The sequence below is a fragment of the Erythrolamprus reginae genome, chromosome 3, assembly GCF_031021105.1.
Source record: "Erythrolamprus reginae isolate rEryReg1 chromosome 3, rEryReg1.hap1, whole genome shotgun sequence".
In the NCBI taxonomy this organism is placed as follows: domain Eukaryota; kingdom Metazoa; phylum Chordata; class Lepidosauria; order Squamata; family Dipsadidae; genus Erythrolamprus; species Erythrolamprus reginae.
In genome coordinates, this window is record NC_091952.1 from 198,177,718 (window position 1) to 198,204,225 (window position 26,508).

General features: G+C 38.9%; 1 protein-coding gene across 18 annotated transcripts in view; it reads right to left on the reverse strand.

The window, feature by feature from the left end:
- PTPRM (protein tyrosine phosphatase receptor type M) overlaps nt 1–26,508 on the reverse strand; it is a 546,727-nt gene that overhangs the window by 362,719 nt on the left and 157,500 nt on the right. For all 18 annotated transcript variants that reach the window (XM_070747559.1, XM_070747555.1, XM_070747564.1 and 15 more), the window contains exon 2: nt 17,930–18,052. In XM_070747559.1, the coding sequence (XP_070603660.1) occupies nt 17,930–18,052 (123 nt within the window). The remainder of the gene's footprint in view (nt 1–17,929; nt 18,053–26,508) is intronic.

The window sequence follows — 26,508 nt, forward strand, 5'->3', positions numbered from 1 at the left end:
TTGTATTTAGTCTATCCATATGTTATGAGGTTAAGATGTTTGTTCATCTTGTCTTCTGACCGCTAGCTGGTATTTATGAATTGTCTCTGCTAGTCTTCTGCCTGTTTGTCCTACACAGTTGTTACAGTTCTTACACTGTTATGTTATAGCCTAGTATGATTTTTCTTCTTGCATTACTGGGTCTTTTGGTTTACTTAAGTTGTTTAAACAATACAAGCTCTGAAAAGAGTAAGATTACCATACACTAAACATATCCCAGAAATAACTAACAGATTATTAGAACCACATGCCATCACTGTAATGTTGTAATTATAACAAACCAACTAAAGCCCTCCAAAATATCTTAAATAAAATAAAATAATGCACTGCAATGGAAAGTTTTGTAATGCAACTCTGCTGTTAGGTTCATTAAGTCTCAGAGAAAGAATGATACATTTTTGCAAAAAGTGAAAAAAACATATTGACTAACCAGCTTTATTAAAACTAAATAAAATACTGTTTTGAAATGCTGGTTGGATGTATGCCTTTACACTTGCAAATGTAAATAATAGTAGTACAGCTGGGCAAAAGCTTTTGTATAGTAAACAAGAGTTTTAATCTTTTCCTAAACAATATAAAATAAAATACAGGTTTTTTTAAAGGGGGTTTAATTAAAACTAATTATGCTAGTTCCAAGATGTGCTGGTTTCATATACACTGCTCAAAAAAATAAAGAGAACACTCAGATAACACATCCTAGATCTGAATGAATGAAATATTCTCATTGAATACTTTGTTCTGTACAAAGTTGAATGTACAACAGCATGTGAAATTGATTGTCAATCAATGTTGCTTCCTAAGTGGACAGTTTGATTTCACAGAAATTTGATTTACTTGGAGTTATATTGTATTGTTTAAATGTTCCCTTTATTTTTTTGAGCAATGTATTTCAAAACGCTAAAAAAATGCAAAGTTAAAACAAAGCTTGCTAGTGAACAATAATCAATTAATCCCAAATAGAAGGATGTTGTTAGCCCTGCAAGGTAGACCAGAATTGAATAACAAAGACATGAATACTATAATTACTTTTATTTTAAGGTTATAGTAACATGCACTTGCCATCCCTGCTTTATCCTGAAAAGAACTAGGGAGAATGAAATCTGAGTTGATTTCTCAGATTGTATTTCTGCTTTGGACACAGATTTCTCTTAACCTTGTCTATGGCACTTCTTCCACTTCCTCAAGGGTATTCTCATTACCCATTATACTTGTTTTCACTTTATTATTTTGCTTAAATCTGATTACTATCTGCAATACTGCAAATATTTTCCTACAAATTTGCATAAAAATCCTAAGATTTCTGAAAATTGTTTCTTTTGTAAACAAAAACATGGAACTGTAGAAATCATATATAGCATCCATAATGCATAAATGATTCATATTCTTTTAGATATTCTATATTAATATTTTACAAAGGTACTGTACTTTTAAAGTATTTGTAAATCCTGTAGATAAACCATCCTGAGATTCAACCAATGAGTTTTCCAATTTTAATTGATGCCCCTTTCCAACTACATAGGTAGTCCTTGACTTACAACCACAATTGAGCCCAACATTTCTGTTGCTAGCTAAACTGTTGTTAAGCAGGTTTTGCCCTATTTTATGATTTTTCTTGCCACGGTTATTAAGTGAATGATTGCAGTTATGTTACTAAAACAGAGTTTAAGTGAATCTTGCTTCCTCATTTTACTTGCCAGAAGATCATAAGTGGTGATCACAAGACCTTAGAACACTGCAGCTGTCATAAATATGAGTCAATTGCTAAATGCCTGGATTTTGATCACATGGAAATGCTGCAATGGTTATAACTGTGAAAAATAATCACAAGTAATTTTTTTCAATGCCATTATAACTTTGAACAATTACTAAATGAACTGTTGTAATTCAATGATTACCACCTGTATTTAGATCCTTACCACAGACAAACACTAAACAAAAATGAAATAATGATTATACAACTTTACTTCTAATTTTTATTTCCTCTAGGAATAAGGATTCAGTTTAATCCTTCTTTCAGAACTTTTTTTTTGAACAGTACACACACACACACAGAGAGAGAGGTATAAATGTACACATGCATAAGTAATATACAGGAGTGGGCTACTGCCCAGACCGGGGATGGGGGAACGCAGTGGGGTAGCGAAAATGGAGCTCCACCCCAGAGCCCCCAATTTGCACTGAAAAATGTTGAAAGAAAATGCAGGGCGTCCTGCATAAGCCATGTCCACAGTGTGGTAGTAAAAATTTTAGTAGCCCTTCACTGCATAACACCAAGTTTCAATGAAGATAAAATTGTTTCCGCCTGCAAATACTTTGATTTAACTGTTTCTGCAATAAAACATACAGATAAGCCTATTAAAACAACTTGGAGTTGATAGAAGAATTTCAACATTGAACAGGATATTGATAAGATATGAAATATAACCCATCACATGCCTATTCGACTGTGCCTTCATGATTTACTATATCTCACAAGGGAGGCTAAGTACCGTATCTAGAAGTGATAAATATTTCTGTGGGAGATGATGCATATCCATTCCAAAAAAAATAAATAAATTCCTGGACATTAATATTGTTGGTTATTGAGCAGTTACTTGCAAGCTTCCTAGGCAGATTGTCAAAACATATAGTTGTTCTCTTATTTATTTACTTTCTATACTACTACATTCCATATATCCTTCAAATACTGAAGTATTCCCTAATCATGGAAGCCGAGAAAGGTGGGATATTTCTGGAAGGGGTGAACAACAACAACAACAAAAGGAAGTGTAGACAGAATGTACAATCACTGGTCCAATGAAAGGTTAAAGGTTACCCAAGCTGCCCAGCTAAAGCAGCTAGCATGGGGCAGCAATGATATAGAAAGATGCTGGAGGTGGAATTAGTTACAGTGTAAAGGGATCATTTTATGCTGTGCAAGAGAAGGCAAGAGTAAACTATTCTTGTTTTTTACCAAGAAAATCACATGCATAGAAAATACAAAATGATTGACAATAGAGCGAGAAATAACAGGTCCCTCAGGTTAGATGGTGCTCCACATGCTACTGAGGAAGAGCTGAGCATATTTCAGAATACTAATCGTGTTTATGACATGGCTAGATTAAATCCCTTGGGACATTTCGTTGCTCACACTGTCATTCAGGAAAATAAAATCTGAAGCTGCAAAGACAGAATTATACTCTGAGCATGGAACATAAGAATCAAGAACATGGGAAAGTTTAACCCAGTGAAAAAAGAAATGAATCAATTAAACACTGATTTCTTAGGGATCAGCAAATTAAGATGGAATTTAGTCAGACAATCACACTGTTTACTACTCAGGTCATAAAAAATAAAGAAGGAATACTGTTGCTTTCATAGTTAGAAAATGTATAGTAAGAATAGAAGTTGGCTACTACGCAATCAATGACTTAACATCAACTAGACTAAAGGAAAACCCTTTAATGGCAATTATCCAAGTTTGGATGAGCAGAAAACTGACAAGCAATGGGTTAAATCTCGGTCAGGGGATTGGGGACTGAATTGATTAACATAATTAAAACATGCCTTCTGCTGGAGAAGCCCACCAGTTTCAAAATGAAGATCTAGGAGGATGTGTAAGTAAATTCAATATAGCCCTAGGCCATAACAGCCTGGGCAGGTTTGGATTATCTACACAGTGCACAGAGAAAACCATTCAGGTAAGACAATGACAGTTTTCCTGTGCGCTGCTGCAAGAGTTCAAGCAATGGATATACCCAAGCCTAAGAGCCATGGGTGGGAGAAAGCCAGTCCAGGGATGACACCATAGAACAAGCCCTCTGGAACACTCGCCTCCCAAAGGCCGCCTCAGCAGATGTGTAATCCATTTTGTAGTTGTAGTTCTTGACAAAGAATGATAAAGAGACCCATGTGGCCACCCTGTAGATTTCCTCAATGGAGGCCTGCATGGTCCAGCTGCTGATGTAGTCGCACTGCAGGTGGAGTACGCAGTAATACTGGCCAGAACCAGTCTTGCCTAGGATTCATAAACTTGAGCAATGCAAGTCTTGATCCATTGACTGATTATCTGGGATGACACTTTGTAACCCACGGAAGCAGGATGGAAAGCCACAAAGAGTGCTTCTGATTTCCAGAAAGAAGACATGTGTTTGATGTAGATCTTGAGGACCCATCTGACATCAAGCGAATTCCAATTCAAAATGGCTGCCGCTTCCACATGGAATCTGCCCGGCAACAGTATTCAAAATGGTTCCTGCCTCTCCAGCAGGCTGAAGGCAATCCAATCAAGTAAAGAGCTGCAGTGAAAAGCTGCTGATTAGCACCTGGTAAGCAGCAAAGGACATTCCATTAATGAAAGGAATTCCCTCTTTGTTACAGAGGAGAAGATTGGTGGTGGTGGTGGTGGTGGTGGTGGAGAGAGGCTATAGCAAAAAATTAGCCGGCTGTAGTTTGCCTCATGAGACAGAAACAGCATGGAAAGTAAAAACAATTCAGGAAGCCTCAGACTGGATATCACCCCTTAGGGCAGGGACCCTCAGCTATATTAATGCCCCCCCCCCAGGAGTATAGCCACACAGGGCAGGGACTCTAGTATCCAGTAGGAGTGCCAGTTCTCATTAGTGCACCAACTAACCAGCACACTCTTTAGCAATTAGAAAATACAAACCTTAACTCTATTGAAAGAGAGTCCAAGCAATAGCAAAAATCAATCAATAGAGCTAGTAAAAAACACGTCCCTTTTTACTGAGTGAGTTTTGGAACTGGCAGCAGTGTACAGAGGGTGTGTTTCAATTATGTTAATCAACTCAGTCTCCAATCACCTGACAGAGATTTAACCATTGCTTGGACTCTTGCAGCAGCACACAGGAAAAATGGTTTATCAATTACTGACAATCCAACAGTTTCTTCATTGTTAAAACAGTCTTCAAACACCCAAAATGAGTCCAGTTTACTTATATATCACCAGAAAAGTGCATAGAAATAAAATTGATTGTATTATTAGCTAAAAGATTGGAGTTTAGTGATGACATGGCCAGGCACAGATCATGAAATGCTCATGTGAAAATTCCAAGTTAAGCTAATCTGAAAGTTCACAAACCGATCTGTTTCCACAATTTTCATTGAATATTTTTTGTTTGGTTGGTTGTTGATTTATTTAATTTCAATAAATAAACCAAGAAGCAAACAAACAAACAAACATCCTTAAAATACATCAATAAGACTAAATGATTTTATATCATTTGGAGAAGGATAAAATTTATTTATGTTTGAATTTCACAGAGGTCTGTTTCAAAATTTGTAGAGGTTGTGGTAAGAAACTGAGCCATTATGATCTTCAGCAAAGGATTTGTTCATCAATCTCAGTTCTCTTTACTCCTTTGTTTCAAACTACTCATAATAGGGACAAAACAAATGAATCTATGTTTCATGTTTCAATCACAACATATATTATTGATAGTCTTCAACTTATGGCTGGTCACTTAGCAACAATTTAAAGTTATAACAGACTCTGCAAAACTTACATATGACCTGATTTCAATGTTATAGTCACTACAGTACCCTCCACAATCCCTCAGCCACCCAGGGACTTGCAGGATTCAGCTTGGTCCTCAACCAGCTCCAGGACCCTATTGGCAGTTTCCAGCCAATAGGAGACTCAGTTTTACCATTTCATGATCCTATAGGGCAGTGTTTCCCAACCTTGGCAACTTGAAGACATCTGGACTTCAACTCCCAGAATTCCCCAGCCAGCGAATGCTGGCTGGGGAATTCTGGGAGTTGAAGTCCAGATGTCTTCAAGTTGTCAAGGTTGGGAAACACTGCCATAGGGGACTGTATTTTTTAAAGATGTACCATTTTTAAGGAGGCTTCCAAAGGATCCCAATAATGTTTGCAGACTAGCATGAGCTGCCTCTGAAGAAAGCTGAGCCTCAGATTGGTCAGGCATCTCTCTCAGAGATGACAGAAGAAGAGAAAGAAGGACTCAAGCGCTACCCATTCACATAAATATATTTATGTTTGTTAATGAAGATTTCTATCCATTCACAAATACTATGGGGGAAGGGTGGAGTGTCAACCTTCTTCCTATTCAGTAAATATGGCATCCTTAGACTAGTAAAAAATAATCACCGTCTCTTATGCCCTGGTCTCCTCCAGAATGGATTACTGTAAAGGACTCTGGGCCTGCCTTGAAGACCTTCTGAAAGTTAATGCCATTTTGTCTGCTTTGCTACGTGAATACCTGCTATGATTCAGTATCACAATGGTATCTATCAATCAAAACATCAATACCTACAAGGAAGATAAACATACTATCTATTTAGTGATGAATACAAAATAAAACTAACGTTTTACTGGAACTACCAGGAAAGAGAAATAGTGAAGCTAAATTGCAATAGTGATTTTTCCATTATTTCTAAATTATTGCTTAGACCAGATAAATCTAAAGCCCTTGTCCCCCCAAGTAACTTGCAATACCACTGTTTCTTATAGCAGTTTCAATGTCTGAATATGTTTCAGAATTTTTTAATGGAAATACATGGATGCGTTTATTACATTCACAAGTTTACTGTGTTGATAGCCTCCACATGGTACCCAGCAATAATAAGCTTCTAACATCTATCATTTATTCAATTAAATCAACATGATTTTATCACAGTTTGTATTAAATCTTAATTATGTCAAATAAATTAATAAAATATCTGTAACTAATTTTAAAATAAGTCATTCCCAATTTTTTTCAAAAGGTACGTCAACATGCAAGTACTTTTTCAACATAGCTTACAAAAATGAAATATATTTATTCCTGAAGATTTTGCTACCACAGAATTCAGCTACACCTATTAGACTTTACAATGCCTGTGAATGCAGTAGTCTACCGACATTCTTTGCAGCATTGAGCCAAATCCACAACATTACATTAACATTACTGTAAATGAGGACTCTTAGCTAGCAGCCCTGATTGTATGTGAGACAGCATGGAATGAACTGAATAGGTCATCATGGCACTGTCACCATTATACAGTGATTAATGTTTGCATAGTTAATTTGAAGCATTACTGGAAGCAGCAGGATAATTGTTAGAAAGTAATAGTTGGTAGCAACATTTTGTTCAGGACTAGTCACTTATCAGCTAGTCAATGGCATATCAGCTTTTCCTTCTATGATTGTGCTTTACATACTTCTCTTTTGACAATGAAATCAGCAATGACATTATTGTGCTACAATTTTCTATATAGCTACAAGATAAGCTACCCCTCTCAAAAACAATTCATAGTATTTGACCTTCAGATATAAACAATAAGCCTATCATGCTTACACAATGGTATTCACAGCAATAATAAAGAATGATAGGTTATGTCTCTGTCTCTGTCAAAAAAATGTTACAATTTCCCAGTTTCACATTCACAAGCACTTAAAAAAAGGAAATACCTGTGGCATAGGTGTAGAATCCAAGAATAAAAATCTGCTAACAAATTAAGCATTAAGTTTTTAAATTCTGATTGATATGCCTTTTCACCTACTCAGAATAGAATAGCTTAGTTATGGGAAAATGACTTCCTGTCTGACTCGCCAACATTTTAAATTTCTCTTATTTTTGTTTATGAAATAGGTGATTGGATAATAGAGTTTAAATTTATTGATTTAAATTAATTTAATCTTGCTTCTTCCTTAATTTGGAACTTTTAAAGTGTCTGCACAAAGTTCAGATATATTTCATCAACATTCTTCCTAAACGGTATTGTTTTACACAAAATTGCACAGTATGGAAAAATGTTTTTCTTAAATATTTTTATATATTATTATTATTATTATTATTATTATTATTATTATTATTATTATTATTATTATTATTATTTATTAGATTTGTATGCCGCCCCTCTCCGAAGACACTGAACTATTATAAAAAATTATTAAATGTACAGTGTTACAAATGTTAAACATCTTTGAATTACACGACTGATTTGAATATGCAATCCAAAAGGACAAGTTTTGTAGGTATGTATTAGAATATAAATAATGCACATTTTTTCTTATTCTACTTATTACCATTTTATAGTAATTTGATTTTTCCACATAAACGATCTTGAAGCACAACAAAGGAGCCCCTTCTTTACAAACGTCCCCAATTTGCTGTAAGTTAAGGTTTTTAAACAATGAGGAAAATACAACATAGAGTTTAGAAGTAAATAAAACATTTATCCATCTCCTTTAAATTTTTTCCCAAAGAATCCTGGCTTGGATCTACTCTGAACTTCCCTAATCTATTCTTTCCATTTTCTCTAGTGAATTTTTTAAAATTATTCTGCCCTCCTGTGGATTCAAGGTTGTGTTTGTCACTTAAGTCTGTTTTATCCTAACTAATCAGTTATCAACCAAGTTTCTGAGACAGAATTATTTAATTGGTTTAGGACTTCTGCTTGGCTTTCATGATAATTTCCATATAATATTGGTTTTCCCCAATGCACAATTCATCCAACCATAATCCAGAAAAACCTATTTATTGTTCAACATTTAAATAGATAAATTATAAAAGGGAAAGGCTATAAATTTGGTCTGATAAGTGGGCCAGTTCTTCATAAATTTATTAGAATTGCCCACTTTCAAGAAAATTACATTTTTTCCCCAGTGATCACCATAAAAATCATTATATATTTCCTATGGGAGGAAATACAATTAATTATACTTTCTTTCTGAATATAAAGCAGTTGGTCCTATATGGAGCAGATTCTTAATATTTTATATTCAAATTATGTGGAATGAATTACTTTTGTTCATGTAAACAATCAGAAAGTTACCTGAAAATCCTAGTTTGTATATGTTGTCAGAGTCACAAGCTCATTGCAAATTTGGAGTAGACAAGTGATGGTTAAACTTTTTTGTGCCAAGTGCCCAAAGTGTGCACATGCAAATGTACATGTGCGTTCCCCAATCTCCAAAATGCAATTCAAGTGCCCCCTGCATGCGCTCCACCCCCCCACGCATGCATGCATGCATGACTGCTGCAGATGTGCCCCGAATACCGCATTTTGGCTTCCAGGTTCAGGAGGCTTTCCAGGCCCAAAATGGGACATGGGGGGGATCATGACCCCGTTTTGGCTCCCAAGTTGGATGCAGAAATGGAGTAGAAAAGTACGGCATGCTGGGGGGAATCTGGGGAGATCAGGGAAGGCACGGGGGGAAGAAATGCAGGAGAAAGATAGGGAGCACTGTGGGGAATCTGCAGAGATCAGGGAAGGCAAAGGAGGAAGAAATGGAGGAGAAAGGTAGGGCACGTTGGATGAATCTGCAGAGATTGGGGAAGGCATGGGTGGCAGAAATGGAGTAGAAAGGTAGGGAGCACTATTGGGGAAGACACGAGCAGAAGAAATGAAGGAGAAAGGTAGGGCGCACTGGGGGTTCTGCAGAGATCAGTTAAGTCTCCATCACACATGCATGGCAGAGACCAGAAGACCAGCTGGTTGGTGGGAGGCATGAACACATGCGCAGTGGAACTGGGTTGGGGGCATAACTGGCGTGTTCGCAGACAGGGCTCTGCGTGTCTCTGTGGCACATGTGCCATAGGTTTGCCATCATGGTAGTAGACCATACTAGAATCCACTAGTAGTATCTAAAACACCTTTAATAAGCTTCTGTTTTCTTCAATATTATTGCATGTCTTTCAGAGCACTATACAATATATTCTGCTCTCCAGGGATATTTAATTAACTTTTGGGTTCCTTTACCTACATATAGTAGCATCCTGTCTTCTTATCTTTCAGGTATAGTGTTGAAGAAAACAAGTCCTTGAGGACCCTGAGAATAATGGCCTTATTCTCAGAAAGCCATGACCTTTCTTAATAGATTGGAACATTATCTACCTTCTTTGACAATACTGTGATATTTGGTACTCAGAGAAAATGCAGTATTATTTGATCCTCCAGTAATGGACATTTCTAATTTATTATATCTTAATAAAAAAGAATATAATTAGAATATTATAAATTCTGACCAGAAAATATAACATTTGGAAAGAGGAGTTTCTATATTTTTTGCAGCTAAAATTTTTCATTCAAGTTGTATTATGAGAGCAAATTTAGAAAATTTAGAAAAGGAATCCTCAATCTGAGTATTGTATTGGCAGTTCTGTGTTAGCAAATACTTCAAAGGAAAAGGATTTAGGGGTAGTGATTTCTGACAGTCTCAAAATGGGTGAACAGTGCAGTCAGGCGGTAGGGAAAGCAAGTAGGATGCTTGGCTGCATAGCTAGAGGTATAACAAGCAGGAAGAGGGAGATTATGATCCCGCTATATAGAATGCTGGTGAGACCACATTTGGAATACTGTGTTCAGTTCTGGAGACCTCACCTACAAAAAGATATTGACAAAATTGAACGGGTCCAAAGACGGGCTACAAGAATGGTGGAAGGTCTTAAGCATAAAACGTATCAGGAAAGACTTAATGAACTCAATCTGTATAGTCTGGAGGACAGAAGGAAAAGGGGGGACATGATCGAAACATTTAAATATATTAAAGGGTTAAATAAGGTCCAGGAGGGAAGTGTTTTTAATAGGAAAGTGAACACAAGAACAAGGGGACACAATCTGAAGTTATTGGGGGAAAGATCAAAAGCAACTTGAGAAAATATTATTTTACTGAAAGAGTAGTAGATCCTTGGAACAAACTTCCAGCAGACGTGGTAGATAAATCCACAGTAACTGAATTTAAACATGCCTGGGATAAACATATAGGTATCCATCCTAAGATAAAATACAGAAAATAGTATAAGGGCAGACTAGATGGACCATGAGGTCTTTTTCTGCCGTCAGACTTCTATGTTTCTATGTTTCAAATGAGCTGAAAAGTCTAAGAAGGTTTCAAAATACCACCACTACCAACAAGCAACAATAGAATCTATATTTAAAAATGAATAAGTTTGAGGAATAAGAAGCTGAAAAAAGAAAGCCACTGATCAGGTTTTTTTTTTTTAACTTTTAATGACATTTGAATAATGCTGACATCTCAACCCACTTTCTGATCATTAATAACTGCAGTCAAATTAGGAACAGAGCACATCTTCTTTGGAGAATAAGTAATTGCTCCTATTTTTTTTATATCCTCGTTATTTTTTACAAAAGGGTTATGTTTTCCTGTAACTTGCACCTCCTACTTTAGTAAGGGAAAATACGGTTTCAATGTGCTTTATATAATCACATCCGATAACACAACAACTATGAATAAATAATTACAACAGAAATAGAAAAAGTTAAAACATAGAGAAAAAATAATATGTAATCTTGGGCACAGCTAACAAGAGAATACTGTATAGCCAGTGTTACAATTCCACTAATTATGAAGGAAGCCAACTGCCAATATGTTTTATCTTCAAGATCACAGGCAAGTCTATTTCAAGTTCATCTCATTATTTAATATTTTTACTTTAATTGGATTTTAATCCTGTTTTATTGGATTAATTTTATATTCCTGATTATCCACATTTGAAGCATATAACAATGATTATGTCAACTCATACTTGGCCCATTACTAGAATAAATGTAATACTACTATCAAAAAGGGCAAGGAGATCACTGCTGATGGATTCTCCTGAACTGATTTCTAAAGGAGCAAATGATGGATGTTTTGACATGCATTGAAAAGTGCTGAATACCCACCCCCCACCCCGATTTAGAAAGGAGTGAAAGTACAATAATTCCCAGGACTTCATAAAAGCCAATATTATTCTGCTCAATGCCATATGTCTAAGCAACTACAGTATGAGACAAACAATGATAGAGATTCAGTGGAAATTGCTGATTAAGACTATTCTAAAGTTACTTGTCTTATTCAGGATTATAATCTAGATCACACAAGAGATGGTACCATGAAATTGTACAATTACAATGTAAAATAATACATTGTACTGTTACAATTAATATTCATTTAATAAATCTATTTTGTTATATGCCATCCAAAGTCATTTGCTCATGAGATGGGTGGCTCAAGTGGCGTGTGTGTTTGTGTGTGTGTGTGTGTATTCCTGTAGCTAATCTTACACAAAGTATTTGAAATTGATAAGCTTGTCTGTATAGCTAGAGGTATAACAAGCAGGAAGAGGGAGATTGTGATCCCACTGTATGGAGCGCTGGTGAGACCACATTTGGAGTACTGTGTTCAGTTCTGGAGACCTCACCTACAAAAAGATATTGACAAAACTGAACAGGGCCAAAGAAGGGCTACAAAAATGGTGGAAGGTCTTAAACATAGAACTTATCAGGAAAGACTTAGTGAACTCAATCTGTATAGTCTGGAGGACAGAAGGAAAAGGGGAGACATGATCGAAACATTTAACTATGTTAAAGGGTTAAATAAGGTTCAGGAGGGAAGTGTTTTTAATAGTAAATTGAATACAAGAACAAGGGGGCACAGTCTGAGGTTAGTTGGGAGAAAGATCAGAAGCTACGTGAGAAAATATTATTTTACTGAAAGATTAGTAGATGCTTGGAACAAACTTCCAGCAGATGTGGTTGCTAAATCCATAGTAACTGAATTTAAACATATCCATCCTAAGATAAAATACAGGAAATAGTATAAGGGCAGACTACATGGACCATGAGGTCTTTTTCTGCTGTCAATCTTCCATGTTTCTATGTTGTGGTCTAGTGTAAAGAAACAATACATAGTGAGACAATGAGTGGAAAATATGGAAGATGACATAAGCCCTATAATGCAAACTATTGTTTCTTTCATAGAAGAGAGAGAATGAATGAAAAAAACAATGAAATTTCAAAATTAAACGAACTCCCTGAAATCAGGGACAGATGCGATATTGCCATCCTTATTTGACATTGTAAAATGTATTAAGTAAAATTTATGCTGCCACTGCCTGAGATGTTCCTGTAATCTTTTTTAGAGGGGCTGTAGATAACAGGATTGATAGCAGAAGCTTCACTGAGATCTGGTAACAAGTTGCAACCAAAATAATTGATTGTTGCAAGGCATTTCCAAAAACATTTAAAAAAAGAAGAAGTGGTAACCCAGTCAAAGGTGGAGCCAATGCAGAAGCTAAGATACCTAAGAAAGACACTGCTCAATGCAATTTGCCTCTGGCCAGAATGCAACCACCACTGACAAAACCTAAAATGTAAAATAGATGGAAAACCTAAAAAAAAATGGATGCATGATAAGCATAAGAATTATTATCTTATGTACATTGGGTAGTTTAGAAAAGTAACTCTGTCACCCTGCATCATTAGCTGGAAACAAATAACTGATGAGCTAGACGTAATGACTCAACATTGATTTCACAACATTTCAGAAAATGTAATCATTGGTTCTCACCTACATAGGAATTGGCTACAGAACCCCATTGTGTAAAGCCTATCTTAAAAATTAGTTAGCTCTAAATATCATTGTATGTCATAATGCCTAATGAAGAAAATTTAATAGATATTACTGGAAATGACCAAGTGCAGTCTGAGAAAGAGGTCAAAGAGTACAGTAGAACAGAGTAGAGTAGAATATTAACCAAGTGTGATTGGACACAAAATGAATTTGACATTGGTGCATATGCTCTCAGTGTACATAAAAGAAAAGATACATTTGTCAAGAATCATGCTCCCCCCTGCAGATCAGAACTGCCCCCACTCACCTGTCTGGAACCTGCACTGCATATCAGACATTAATACAATTAAGAGAGTCCAGAAATATTTTACAAGAAGAGTCCTCCACTCCTCTTCTCGCAACAGAATACCTTATTCCATCAGTCTTGAAATTTTGGGGTTAGATGATTTAGAGCTACGTCACCATTGATCTGATTTAAAATCATCTATCACAATGTCCTATCTCCAACCACAACAACACATGTGCACACAATAGATTCAAACTCAATATAAGCCATTCAAAACATGACTGCAGAAAATATGACTTTAGATTCAAATACAATATAAACTGCTCAAAACATGACTGCAGAAAATGACTTTAGCAACAGGGTGATCAATGCCTGGAATATGGTTTCTTCCTCAAACCCCAACAACTTTAACCTTAGACTGTCTATAGTCGACCTCACCACATGCCTAAGAGATCTGTAAGGGGCGTGCATAAGCACACCATTATGCCTACCATCCCTCTCCTATTGTCCAGATTTACTTGTACTGAATCTAGTAACCTAGTTCCCATAAAATGAGCTTACTCTGGAGCAAGCAGGAGAACAAACAGGAGTTTGACACAAGAGTGAAAATACAGTAATAATAAATTAAAGATAACAACTGAATGGGAAAGATGATGTTATTTTTAAAAATTACAGAAAGGAAACTTCATACAAAAGTGTTTCCAGTCTGTTACTAGAAAAAGAAGATATAAAGAAAAAATGGCCCAAATACACAAAAGAAGTATTCACTCTACTAGACGAAGTAAAATAAACTAAAAGGGCAGATGGAATCCCTTATTAGTTTTGGTTTTTCTATGCCATTTGTTGTGGTTGTTTGGCAGGATTTCCCATTGTGTTCAGCTGCATATTGTAGTTTTTATCTTGTTTAGTCAGACTGTGTGCTATCCAGACTCGGTATGGAGTTAACACTGCCAAAATTGAATAAATGCATAAATAAATGAATGCATAAAATCAATCATAATTAAGGAAGCTTAACTATTTTAGATACACAAAGTTAATGGCAAAATCGCTGATGCTTGTAAATCAAAGATAACTGAAAAAGAGACTGATAAAGGATACAGTATCTACGTACCTTCGATGCCACAGAAATCAGTTTAAAAGAAGTCAAAGCAGAAAATCCCGCTTTGTTCTTTGTCACTACTGAGTGACAAAGAATTGGAAAGAGTAAACAATGTCGCTTGGTGGGACCCAGGGGAAGAGCCTTCTTTGTAGAGGCCCCGACCCTCTGGAACCAACTCCCCCCAGAGATTAGAATTGCTCCCACCCTCCTTGCCTTTCGTAGGCTTCTTAAAACCCACCTCTGCCGCCAGGCATGGGGGAATTGAGATACTCTTTCCCCCTATGCATTTACAATTTTATGCATGGTATGTCTGTATGTATGTTTGGTTTTTTATATTAATGGGTTTTTAATCGTTTTTAGTATTGGATTATTATTGTACACTGTTTTATTATTGTTGTTAGCCGCCCCGAGTCTTCAGAGAGGGGCGGCATACAAATCCAATAAAATCAAAATCAAATCAAATCAAATAATAACTATGTAAGAACAAATAATTTATTTTTATTTTATTTACTTATAAAATTTATATAGCCACCTACTCACTCATAGTAACTCTAGGAGACTTACAAACAATAAAAACATAGTAGTATAGGGAAAAAAATAACCCATCCACCACCACCACCATTCCCCCGATGACAACACACAATCAAATAACCCACTTGATGGGCTCCATTCCATTCTGGGTTCCCCAGGTTCCCTGGCAAAACCAAGTCTTTAGGGCCTTCAGCATTTATTATTCAACCCATGCATTCTCACTTTTATTTGACTTCTTTAAAGACACCAAACCAAAACCTCTATGTGGAAAATGTAATGACTGGGATAAAAAGGAAAAATCTGTTGTAGTTAGCTATGGCCCAGCTCCTGCCCCAAGGACTGTGGATGTGGGGGAGACATCCACATGCTGCAGGCCTGTTTTGCGCCCCCCCCCCCCCCTGGAATCTGCTGATGAAGGCTCCTCTGACCAAGAAGACATGAGTGACAGGGAGTGTGGCAGACAGCTCAGAAGGAGATCAATTATCTAGCTCCTCCTTGGATTCAGAACAAGAGTTAATGATACAGCCACGCATGCGGAGAGCGATGCATAGGCAACAACAACTGAGAGATTATTATCAAAGAAAATGAGGCCACCTGTGGTTGGGTGGGGCTGTGGTAATTAGTGAGGCTGCTATAAATAGCAGCCTGTAGGTTTGGCCATTGTGGAGGATTATCTGATCCTTGTGTTTCGTGACTGCTTTACTGACTTTGACTTTTTGTGTGCTGATTTTCCCCGCTTTGAAACTAAACCAGAGAGCCCGACAGAACAAAATCCATCTATGCTAATAATATTGTACTAATATTGTACTAACATTCTGATTTCTCATAATAAAAGTGTACATCAACTATGGAATTTGTATATTTTATTTTCCTGAGCTTTGTTCATTAAGGAGTGCCAAATATAGTTTGTGACATTCTCAATTATTTTAAATTTGAAAAATACTCTTCCAACTTCCAAAGAAGCCGAAAAATGACTGCAATATGAAGAGGGGTTTTGAAATGTTATGATTTAATTTCTTCAAACCACTAAATAGCACTATATTATTTGTTATTATTTCTTTTATTTCTGGTATTACTCATTATCTCTTACTTTACTGATCTATATATTGTAATGTACATATATGTAAAAAGGAAATATACCAAATTTAGAATTTAGAATTCTTTTCCATTGACCAATAGGGTTTTAATTGCTCTTATTGGTTAGGTTATGTGACCTAAATTGTATATTTTAAATACATCTATATTGACTGTTACTGGAATAGGTAAATAATAAAACGTGTCATTCTTAATAGTTACTTTAAGGCAACTTAATGTATGCTACGTACTTTACTCTAATCTCGTGATGGTGAACCTATGGCATGTGTGCCACAAGTGGCATGTGGAGCCATATCAGTGGGCATGCAAACTCAGGTCAGGCGCACATGCATGACTGGCCAGCTAATTTTTCTGGTCTTTTGGGCCCACTCGGAGTTGGGAAACAAGCTGTTTCCAGCCTCCGGAGGTGGTAGGGATGGCCTGTTTTTTGAAACAGGCCATTTCTGGCCTTCGGAGGGTCTCTGGGGGGAGGCCATTTTCACCATCCCCAGGTTCTTAGAAAGGTTCTGAAGCCTGGGGAGAGCAAAACAAATGGGCCTTCTGGTCCAACTGGAAGTCATCAAACATAATGTTTCCGAACTCCAAAGGACCTCTTGGGGGGGGGGGCAGTTTTTGCCCTCCTCAGGCTCCAAGAAAGGCTCTGAAGCCTTTCTGAAGGGATGTGTCATTGCGTGCCAGGAGAAGGGAACTCCCCACATGGAATTATGAGTGTGGACGCACACACACACACAACCCCCCCCATACTCCCTCCTTTTGGCATACACACCAAAAAAGGTTCACCATCACTGCTCTAGTCTATAACTTTGTGCCTCAGATGAGTTAAGATCTTTAACTGATAGCTTGCAATATTGATTAAACTTCTAACAATTTAATTGATTTAAATGAAGCTAGTTTATTTAAATTGATATGCCACTCATCTCACCCATAAGGTGACATTATAATTGAATCAACCAATGTTTGTAAAGAGTACACTGAGAGACAAACCACAAATTCACATCTGTTGGTTTTTACTCTGTTTAATAGATGTCAGACTTGTTTACCCTTTTCCCTTCTTATATACATTATATAAATAAATTATTAAATTCAGAAATATTCAATAGTCTAAAAAGAGGTTAAAGTATGAAACGTTCTATGTTGTGACATTTTCAAGTCTTTATTTAATTATCTGAAGATAATGTTAGGGAAATACCATAAATATTAAATTGTAGAAAGCCTTGATTACATATAAAAGATCCTCAGAATTCTGTAGGAATCTAACAATACAGTGTGAATTGGCTGATTGCAGCCTACAGATTAATTGTGTAGTAGTTACACAACATGACAATAAATCTAGAAGACCTGTAACTTGGATCAGACTATATAAGCAATTGCCTATAATGTTTAATTGATATATTTAATGTTACTTCAAGGAAGCAAACAGTTCCTAATTTGTACATATTAAATTCCTGATATACAGATATACCAGATGTTTAGTATTCATAAGCAACAATAAAACCAAAGGAAGAAAATGTATTTATGATATTCCTCTATAAATATGATAAACACAGATTAAAAATATTATTTCCAATAAAAACTACCTGTGGGCATCCATGGATCTGCTGTGGGCTTTGTGAATGTGTTCACTTGATCCCAGTTAAAATCATCAGCATCTGATTGACTATATCCACATGATGTAAATGGTTCATCAAATGAACAGCCACCTGAAAAAAAAGAGAGAAAGGAAAGTTTTAAAAATGCAACGGACTTTGAATTTTTAAATCTTATTTAAAGCCCTATACAGAAACCCATACTCCCTTGTATATTTTTTCCCCAAAGAACTCACATAAATTGGTTTCTAGGATACTGTGACTGCATCATTATTGAAGTCGAACTTTAATTATAAATACATTGCAACTTGCTACTTAACTATAAATAAATCAGAAATGTAATCATATGGCTCCATTCTTTTAAAGCAGGGCTTCATACAGGTCTGATATATTACAGAGTTTTCTATGAACAGTTTGATGCAAAGAGTGTCATGTATAATGTCTGTCAAGACAAAGACCTATTCTGATATTGAACTGAAAGCTACTGTCAAATTGTAGATAGATCAGTCGCAGTGTTTCAGAAGCCAGTGTGGGAATATATTGAGGATAATATCTCCACATTCCCCAAAATAGCACCAGAAGTTTGTATTCATTACATATATCACATATTCTCAGCATGGAAAGGGATACATGTGCAATGGACTGAATAATGAACAGAAGGATGTTCATCAACAGAACAGTAGTCTTTTCTTATGACTATTTATGGGACTACATAATTAGGAAGGGCCTTCTATATCTAAAAACATAGAAGGGCCATTCACTTATTAGATTTACAGTTCCACCCCAGATATGAAACCATCTGTATGATCAGAGAAACAGCTAAGAACAAAGACATACAGTATATTAAATTGAGATCCAAATAATAAAATAAGGACAATATCTTTCAACAAAGACCAGGAATCCCTAACCTCAAAGCCATAACACACTACTGAGCAGTAGCGTATTCAGAACTAGGATGCATGAGCAGTAGCCCATCACACACATACACATGCAGAATTCAACTTGTGTGTACAGTATGCTGGTGTAAAGGCACATGGTGCGCAGCTGAAATTGTGCAACAAGTACGAGCCAACTCATAGCTGGTATGGCCTGGTTCCCATTCCCCCCCGCTAAGCCGCCAAGCCACAAAGATTGAGGACCATTGAAACTTTATTTTGTCACCATAAGTGTTATTATGTTTATTCATATGCTCAACCATCACTAAGTATAATCCTGTGTGTAATTTCTTATATCAAACATATCTATCTTTGTTGGCATACAAGTATTTCCTTCTGTTAAAATTTATATTAGGGTCAATTAAATAATTTTACAAGCACAGCGACTGATGCTTTTTCAATATATTGGATATAGAAATACTTGGGGATTATGAGAACACCAACACATCTGGAGTTGGTGAACACCATTCCAGGGTTTTATGACAGTGCTTCTTAAATTAGCAGACCATTAATATATACTTCCTTCCCCTCTCCCCACAAAGGTATACTGAGAAGTGTTGTAAAGATTTTTAAAACATTTTGAATATTTAGGGGGTTTGGAGGCAAATCTTTAAGAAGTTAATATGGTTTATAACTACTACTCTAGAAAAATTGGATCGTCACATTCCAAAATAATAAAAAAATATTATAAGCAACATTTGAGTATGTATGGTTGCCTGGTGCTCTGGGGTGTTGTAAAGTTTAAGGAACATGGACGAGGCCACATCTGAAGCATGATGTTTTCTCTTTCATTCTAAATGTTTACCTACAATAACTCCCAACAGCTGGTTTTATTCGTAGTTTGTATAGTGATGTTTCATAAATCACATTCAGAATGTTATTTTAAAAATTCTTAATGATTCATACTATGCATATGCATCATAAGGCTATTTTCAGCAGATGCTGTAAATTAGATATTCTATTTGTGCTTCAGAAGGCAGATGATCTTTTTTAACAATTCTGTCCTTAAATACAATTGAAAAGGACAATGAAAACATGTGAAAGTAGTACTATTGAAGGTCATGAGCAAAAGAAACCCTGCTCTTCAAAGTTCTAAACCATCTATATACAACCCAAGGCTGATGTGATATTAAACCTACTTAAACTACAGTAGTTAAATATACTGTATTATTCCTGCGGTTGATAACTCAAACTCTCATAATTAATTGCTATTCTGACCCAACACAATGGTAATTTAAACTTATGGTGGTTACCCAAGGGCTTCTTCCTTCATTTTGAATCCAGATAACACTGCTTAATTGATATAGCTAGTCCTTGACTTATAACCACAATGGACCTTACTTGGCTGTAAGTGGTTGCAGTTATTAAGCAGACTCAATTTTATAATCATTTTACAATGGTCATAATGTGAGTCACCATAGTCGTTAAGCAAATCCAGAATATCCAATGGGTGTATTTCCACTGGGAAACAAAATTCATCAATTGATGAAGGGATTTTAGAGAACTTTACAGAATCAGCTCTTCTTAAGACAACATTTAACGCCAACTAAAATAACAAAATCATAATTGTAAAACAAAATGTTTTTTTAAATTCTATTTTTTTTAAGTTCAATTCAATTCAATTCAATTCAATAGATTTGTATGCCGCCCCTCTCCGAAGACTCGGGGCGGTTCACAACAACAATAAAAACAATATTCCAGCTAAAAAAATCTAATATTAAAAAGCACATAAAACCCTATCATGAGACTTCCGGGGCGGGGCCACGGCGAGCAGGCAGGAGAGAGCAACGTTCTGCTCTCCAGAATCTGGATTCTGTCGTTCGGGGGCTGGAAATTCGGCTGAATTTCAGCACATCCACGTTGGAGAGGTGGGTGAAGAAGCGGGGCGTTCTTCTAACACGGAGGTGAAAAGCAATCACCCCTTGTGAAGAAGAGAGAGCCCAGCAAACCCCGAGGCAGGAGAGCCGCCAACCAACATGGCGACGGTAGAGCTGTGACTGCACATTGCAACAGAGGAAGCAAGAAAGAGAGAAATTTACAATTCGGTTTACAAAGAAGCAAAAAAAAAACCAGATAAAAGATTTATCATTGTGATTTTTTTAAAAAATTGGAGATTTTTTTTCAGTTAACAACTGGCAGATCCATCCCTGTTATGAAAGCATTTCCTCTTACTGCTTCCCTCCAGTTATCAGAGCAGAGATCCTTCTTCTGCATGAAACCTGATATACCTAGAAGCTTTGCATTTTATCATTCCACTTAGAGGTTAGAAATCCAAAGGTTGAAATAATGGTGTGACACAAGCTACTTTACTGTTGCATTCCTTTTGTTTTAAAACTGCTTTACCAATGGAGTACTATTGATTTCTGCTCAAAATAATCAAATGGGAATAAAATGTCCCTGGAAGCTTTGGCTAAAAAAAGAACAAGAGTAACCATGGACTAAGCCTGCACTGCATATTAATATTCCTAATGTGAGAAATATAAACAATGTTATCATACAGAAAACAGCCATTTGTCACCTGAGTTTCTAGCACTTGTCCAAATGCTAACATTTTCCTTTAAATATCACCATCTGTTTCTCCTTTATTATGAACTTCACAAAAGTATTACATATGCACTAGTGGCACAACTATAGTCACATTATTTTATACTATGCTGTGATGAAAAGTCATTATCTTTAGATGTTTTCAGACTAAATGTAGGCAGACCTATATTTTCTACCTCAAACAAAACTTGCTAAAGAGTCATTCTCTCAAAAAACAGCACCACCCACTGAATTCAAACCATGTGTGAGATGGTTTAAGATGCCTGGTCATTCACTTTTTAATTGTTGTTGTTCCTGGTAAAAACCATATCGTAGGTTTACGGCTTTTATGGACAAAATTGTGTAGTGTATTAAGGATACAATTTAGAAGCAATAGAGAAATGTTGAAAGGTATTTTTAAAAAGCACAAAAGAAGGCAAAATATTTCACTTTCAGTAGATTGTTGGGCAATGGTGTGTGTGTGTGTCTGTATGTGTACTCTATTTTCCCCAAAATAAGACATCTCCTGATAATAAGCCCAAATGGGCTTTTGAGTGCATGTCAATAAGGCCAAGAGCTTATTTAAGGGTTCAAAACAATATAAACAAAGTCTTTTTTTTCCAGGGAAACATGGTACATGTATATATACATGTGTGTGTGTGTGTGTGTATGTGCACGTGTGTGTGCACACATGTGCATATGCATACATACATGCATACAGACAGACATATACACACACACATACCTACAGATATACACTGTGTATGTGTATATATGGGTGTATACACACACACACACATTTTTTTAAAAAAATTGTATCTTGCATGCCACAAGGGGAAAGGCAACACTAATGAAGATTGGAATATGCTTATGACAAATACTTACGGCAAATTAAACTGGATCGTTCAATATTTCTGGAATATTTCCAGAAACATTACACACATTTCCAGATATACCTGATGTAGGTTCCTCTAAAAAGAACCCAAATAAAAATAGAATTCCTCTAAAAAGAACCCAAATAAAAATAGAATAGAATAGAATAGAATTTTATTGGCCAAGTGTGATTGGACATACAAGGAATTGTCTTGGTGCATATGCTCTCAGCGTACATAAAAGAAAAAGATACATTTGTCAAGAATCATGTGGTACAACACTTAATGATTATCATAGGGGTCAAATAAGCAATAAATTTGTGTAAATATTTTATATACAAAATAAATAAGTAAATAAAAACAGCCATGACCTACAAGCAACCCAACAATAGGACAGTTAGCAATAATAAATCGAGTAAATGATATTATACTAGACCAGAATATACTGGACCAGAATACAGTGGTACCTCAAGATACGAACTTAATTGGTTCCAGGAGGAGGTTCGTAAGGTGAAACGTTCGTAAGACGAAACAATGTTTCCCATAGGAATCAATGGGAAAGCGATTAATGCGTGCAAGCCCAGAAATTAGAAACCCGGAAGCCGGTCTGCCATCGCAAAAGGAGTCCCGAGTCTCCCGTTCTCTTCTCTCCCCCCCACCGCCCCGTTGCCTTCCCTGCCTTCCCTGCCAAAGCGCTGAGCGCTGTGAGTTAAAGTTGCCTTGTGCACGTAACGATCCCGTTCTTTTCTCTCTCTCCCCCACCGCCCCGTTGCCTTCCCTGCCTTCGTTGTCAAAGCGCTGAGCGCTGTGAGTTAAAGTTGCCTTGTGCACGTAAGGATCCCATTCTTTTCTCCCCCCCCCCCACCGCCCCGTTGCCTTCCCTGCCTTCGTTGTCAAAACGCTGAGCGCTGTGAGTAAAAGTTGCCTTGTGCACGTAAGGATCCCATTCTTTTCTCTCCCCCAAACCCACCCCATTGCCTTCCCTGCCTTCGTTGTCAAAGCGCTGAGCGCTGTGAGTAAAAGTTGCCTTGTGCACGTAAGGATCCCATTCTTTTCTCCCCCCCCCCCACCGCCCCGTTGCCTTCTCTGCCTTCGTTGTCAAAGCGCTGAGCGCTGTGAGTTAAAGTTGCCTTGTGCACGTAAGGATCCCATTCTTTTCTCTCCCCCAAACCCACCCCGTTGCCTTCCCTGCCTTCGTTGTCAAAGCGCTGAGCGCTGTGAGTAAAAGTTGCCTTGTGCACGTAAGGATCCCATTCTTTTCTCCCCCCCCCCACCGCCCCGTTGCCTTCCCTGCCTTCGTTGTCAAAGCGCTGAGCGCTGTGAGTTAAAGTTGCCTTGTGCACGTAAGGATCCCATTCTTTTCTCTCCCCCCCACCGCCCCGTTGCCTTCCCTGCCTTCGTTGTCAAAGCGCTGAGCGCTGTGAGTAAAAGTTGCCTTGTGCACGTAAGGATCCCATTCTTTTCTCCCCCCCCCCACCGCCCCGTTGCCTTCTCTGCCTTCATTGTCAAAGCGCTGAGCGCTGTGAGTTAAAGTTGCCTTGTGCACGTAAGGATCCCATTCTTTTCTCCCCCCCCCACCGCCCCGTTGCCTTCCCTGCCTTCGTTGTCAAAGCGCTGAGCGCTGTGAGTAAAAGTTGCCTTGTGCACGTAAGGATCCCATTCTTTTCTCTCCCCCAAACCCACCCCATTGCCTTCCCTGCCTTCGTTGTCAAAGCGCTGAGCGCTGTGAGTAAAAGTTGCCTTGTGCACGTAAGGATCCCATTCTTTTCTCCCCCCCCCACCGCCCCGTTGCCTTCTCTGCCTTCGTTGTCAAAGCGCTGAGCGCTGTGAGTTAAAGTTGCCTTGTGCACGTAAGGATCCCATTCTTTTCTCTCCCCCAAACCCACCCCGTTGCCTTCCCTGCCTTCGTTGTCAAAGCGCTGAGCGCTGTGAGTAAAAGTTGCCTTGTGCACGTAAGGATCCCATTCTTTTCTCCCCCCCCCCACCGCCCCGTTGCCTTCCCTGCCTTCGTTGTCAAAGCGCTGAGCGCTGTGAGTTAAAGTTGCCTTGTGCACGTAAGGATCCCATTCTTTTCTCTCCCCCCCACCGCCCCGTTGCCTTCCCTGCCTTCGTTGTCAAAGCGCTGAGCGCTGTGAGTAAAAGTTGCCTTGTGCACGTAAGGATCCCATTCTTTTCTCCCCCCCCCCACCGCCCCGTTGCCTTCCCTGCCTTCGTTGTCAAAGCGCTGAGCGCTGTGAGTTAAAGTTGCCTTGTGCACGTAAGGATCCCGTTCTTTTCTCTCCCCCCCCACCGCCCCGTTGCCTTCCCTGCCTTCCCTGCCAAAGCGCTGAGCGCTGTGAGTTAAAGTTGCCTTGTGCACGTAACGATCCCGTTCTTTTCTCTCTCTCCCCCACCGCCCCGTTGCCTTCCCTGCCTTCGTTGTCAAAGCGCTGAGCGCTGTGAGTTAAAGTTGCCTTGTGCACGTAAGGATCCCATTCTTTTCTCTCCCCCAAACCCACCCCGTTGCCTTCCCTGCCTTCGTTGTCAAAGCGCTGAGCGCTGTGAGTAAAAGTTGCCTTGTGCACGTAAGGATCCCATTCTTTTCTCCCCCCCCCACCGCCCCGTTGCCTTCCCTGCCTTCGTTGTCAAAGCGCTGAGCGCTGTGAGTAAAAGTTGCCTTGTGCACGTAAGGATCCCATTCTTTTCTCCCCCCCCACCGCCCCGTTGCCTTCCCTGCCTTCGTTGTCAAAGCGCTGAGCGCTGTGAGTTAAAGTTGCCTTGTGCACGTAAGGATCCCATTCTTTTCTCTACCCCAAACCCACCCCGTTGCCTTCCCTGCCTTCGTTGTCAAAGCGCTGAGCGCTGTGAGTAAAAGTTGCCTTGTGCACGTAAGGATCCCATTCTTTTCTCCCCCCCCCACCGCCCCGTTGCCTTCCCTGCCTTCGTTGTCAAAGCGCTGAGCGCTGTGAGTAAAAGTTGCCTTGTGCACGTAAGGATCCCATTCTTTTCTCCCCCCCCCACCGCCCCGTTGCCTTCCCTGCCTTCGTTGTCAAAGCGCTGAGCGCTGTGAGTTAAAGTTGCCTTGTGCACGTAAGGATCCCATTCTTTTCTCTCCCCCAAACCCACCCCGTTGCCTTCCCTGCCTTCGTTGTCAAAGCGCTGAGCGCTGTGAGTAAAAGTTGCCTTGTGCACGTAAGGATCCCATTCTTTTCTCCCCCCCCCCACCGCCCCGTTGCCTTCCCTGCCTTCGTTGTCAAAGCGCTGAGCGCTGTGAGTTAAAGTTGCCTTGTGCACGTAAGGATCCCATTCTTTTCTCCCCCCCCCACCGCCCCGTTGCCTTCCCTGCCTTCGTTGTCAAAGCGCTGAGCGCTGTGAGTAAAAGTTGCCTTGTGCACGTAAGGATCCCATTCTTTTCTCTCCCCCAAACCCACCCCATTGCCTTCCCTGCCTTCGTTGTCAAAGCGCTGAGCGCTGTGAGTAAAAGTTGCCTTGTGCACGTAAGGATCCCATTCTTTTCTCCCCCCCCCACCGCCCCGTTGCCTTCTCTGCCTTCGTTGTCAAAGCGCTGAGCGCTGTGAGTTAAAGTTGCCTTGTGCACGTAAGGATCCCATTCTTTTCTCTCCCCCAAACCCACCCCGTTGCCTTCCCTGCCTTCGTTGTCAAAGCGCTGAGCGCTGTGAGTAAAAGTTGCCTTGTGCACGTAAGGATCCCATTCTTTTCTCCCCCCCCCACCGCCCCGTTGCCTTCCCTGCCTTCGTTGTCAAAGCGCTGAGCGCTGTGAGTTAAAGTTGCCTTGTGCACGTAAGGATCCCATTCTTTTCTCTCCCCCCCACCGCCCCGTTGCCTTCCCTGCCTTCGTTGTCAAAGCGCTGAGCGCTGTGAGTAAAAGTTGCCTTGTGCACGTAAGGATCCCATTCTTTTCTCCCCCCCCCCACCGCCCCGTTGCCTTCCCTGCCTTCGTTGTCAAAGCGCTGAGCGCTGTGAGTTAAAGTTGCCTTGTGCACGTAAGGATCCCGTTCTTTTCTCTCCCCCCCCACCGCCCCGTTGCCTTCCCTGCCTTCCCTGCCAAAGCGCTGAGCGCTGTGAGTTAAAGTTGCCTTGTGCACGTAACGATCCCGTTCTTTTCTCTCTCTCCCCCACCGCCCCGTTGCCTTCCCTGCCTTCGTTGTCAAAGCGCTGAGCGCTGTGAGTTAAAGTTGCCTTGTGCACGTAAGGATCCCATTCTTTTCTCTCCCCCAAACCCACCCCGTTGCCTTCCCTG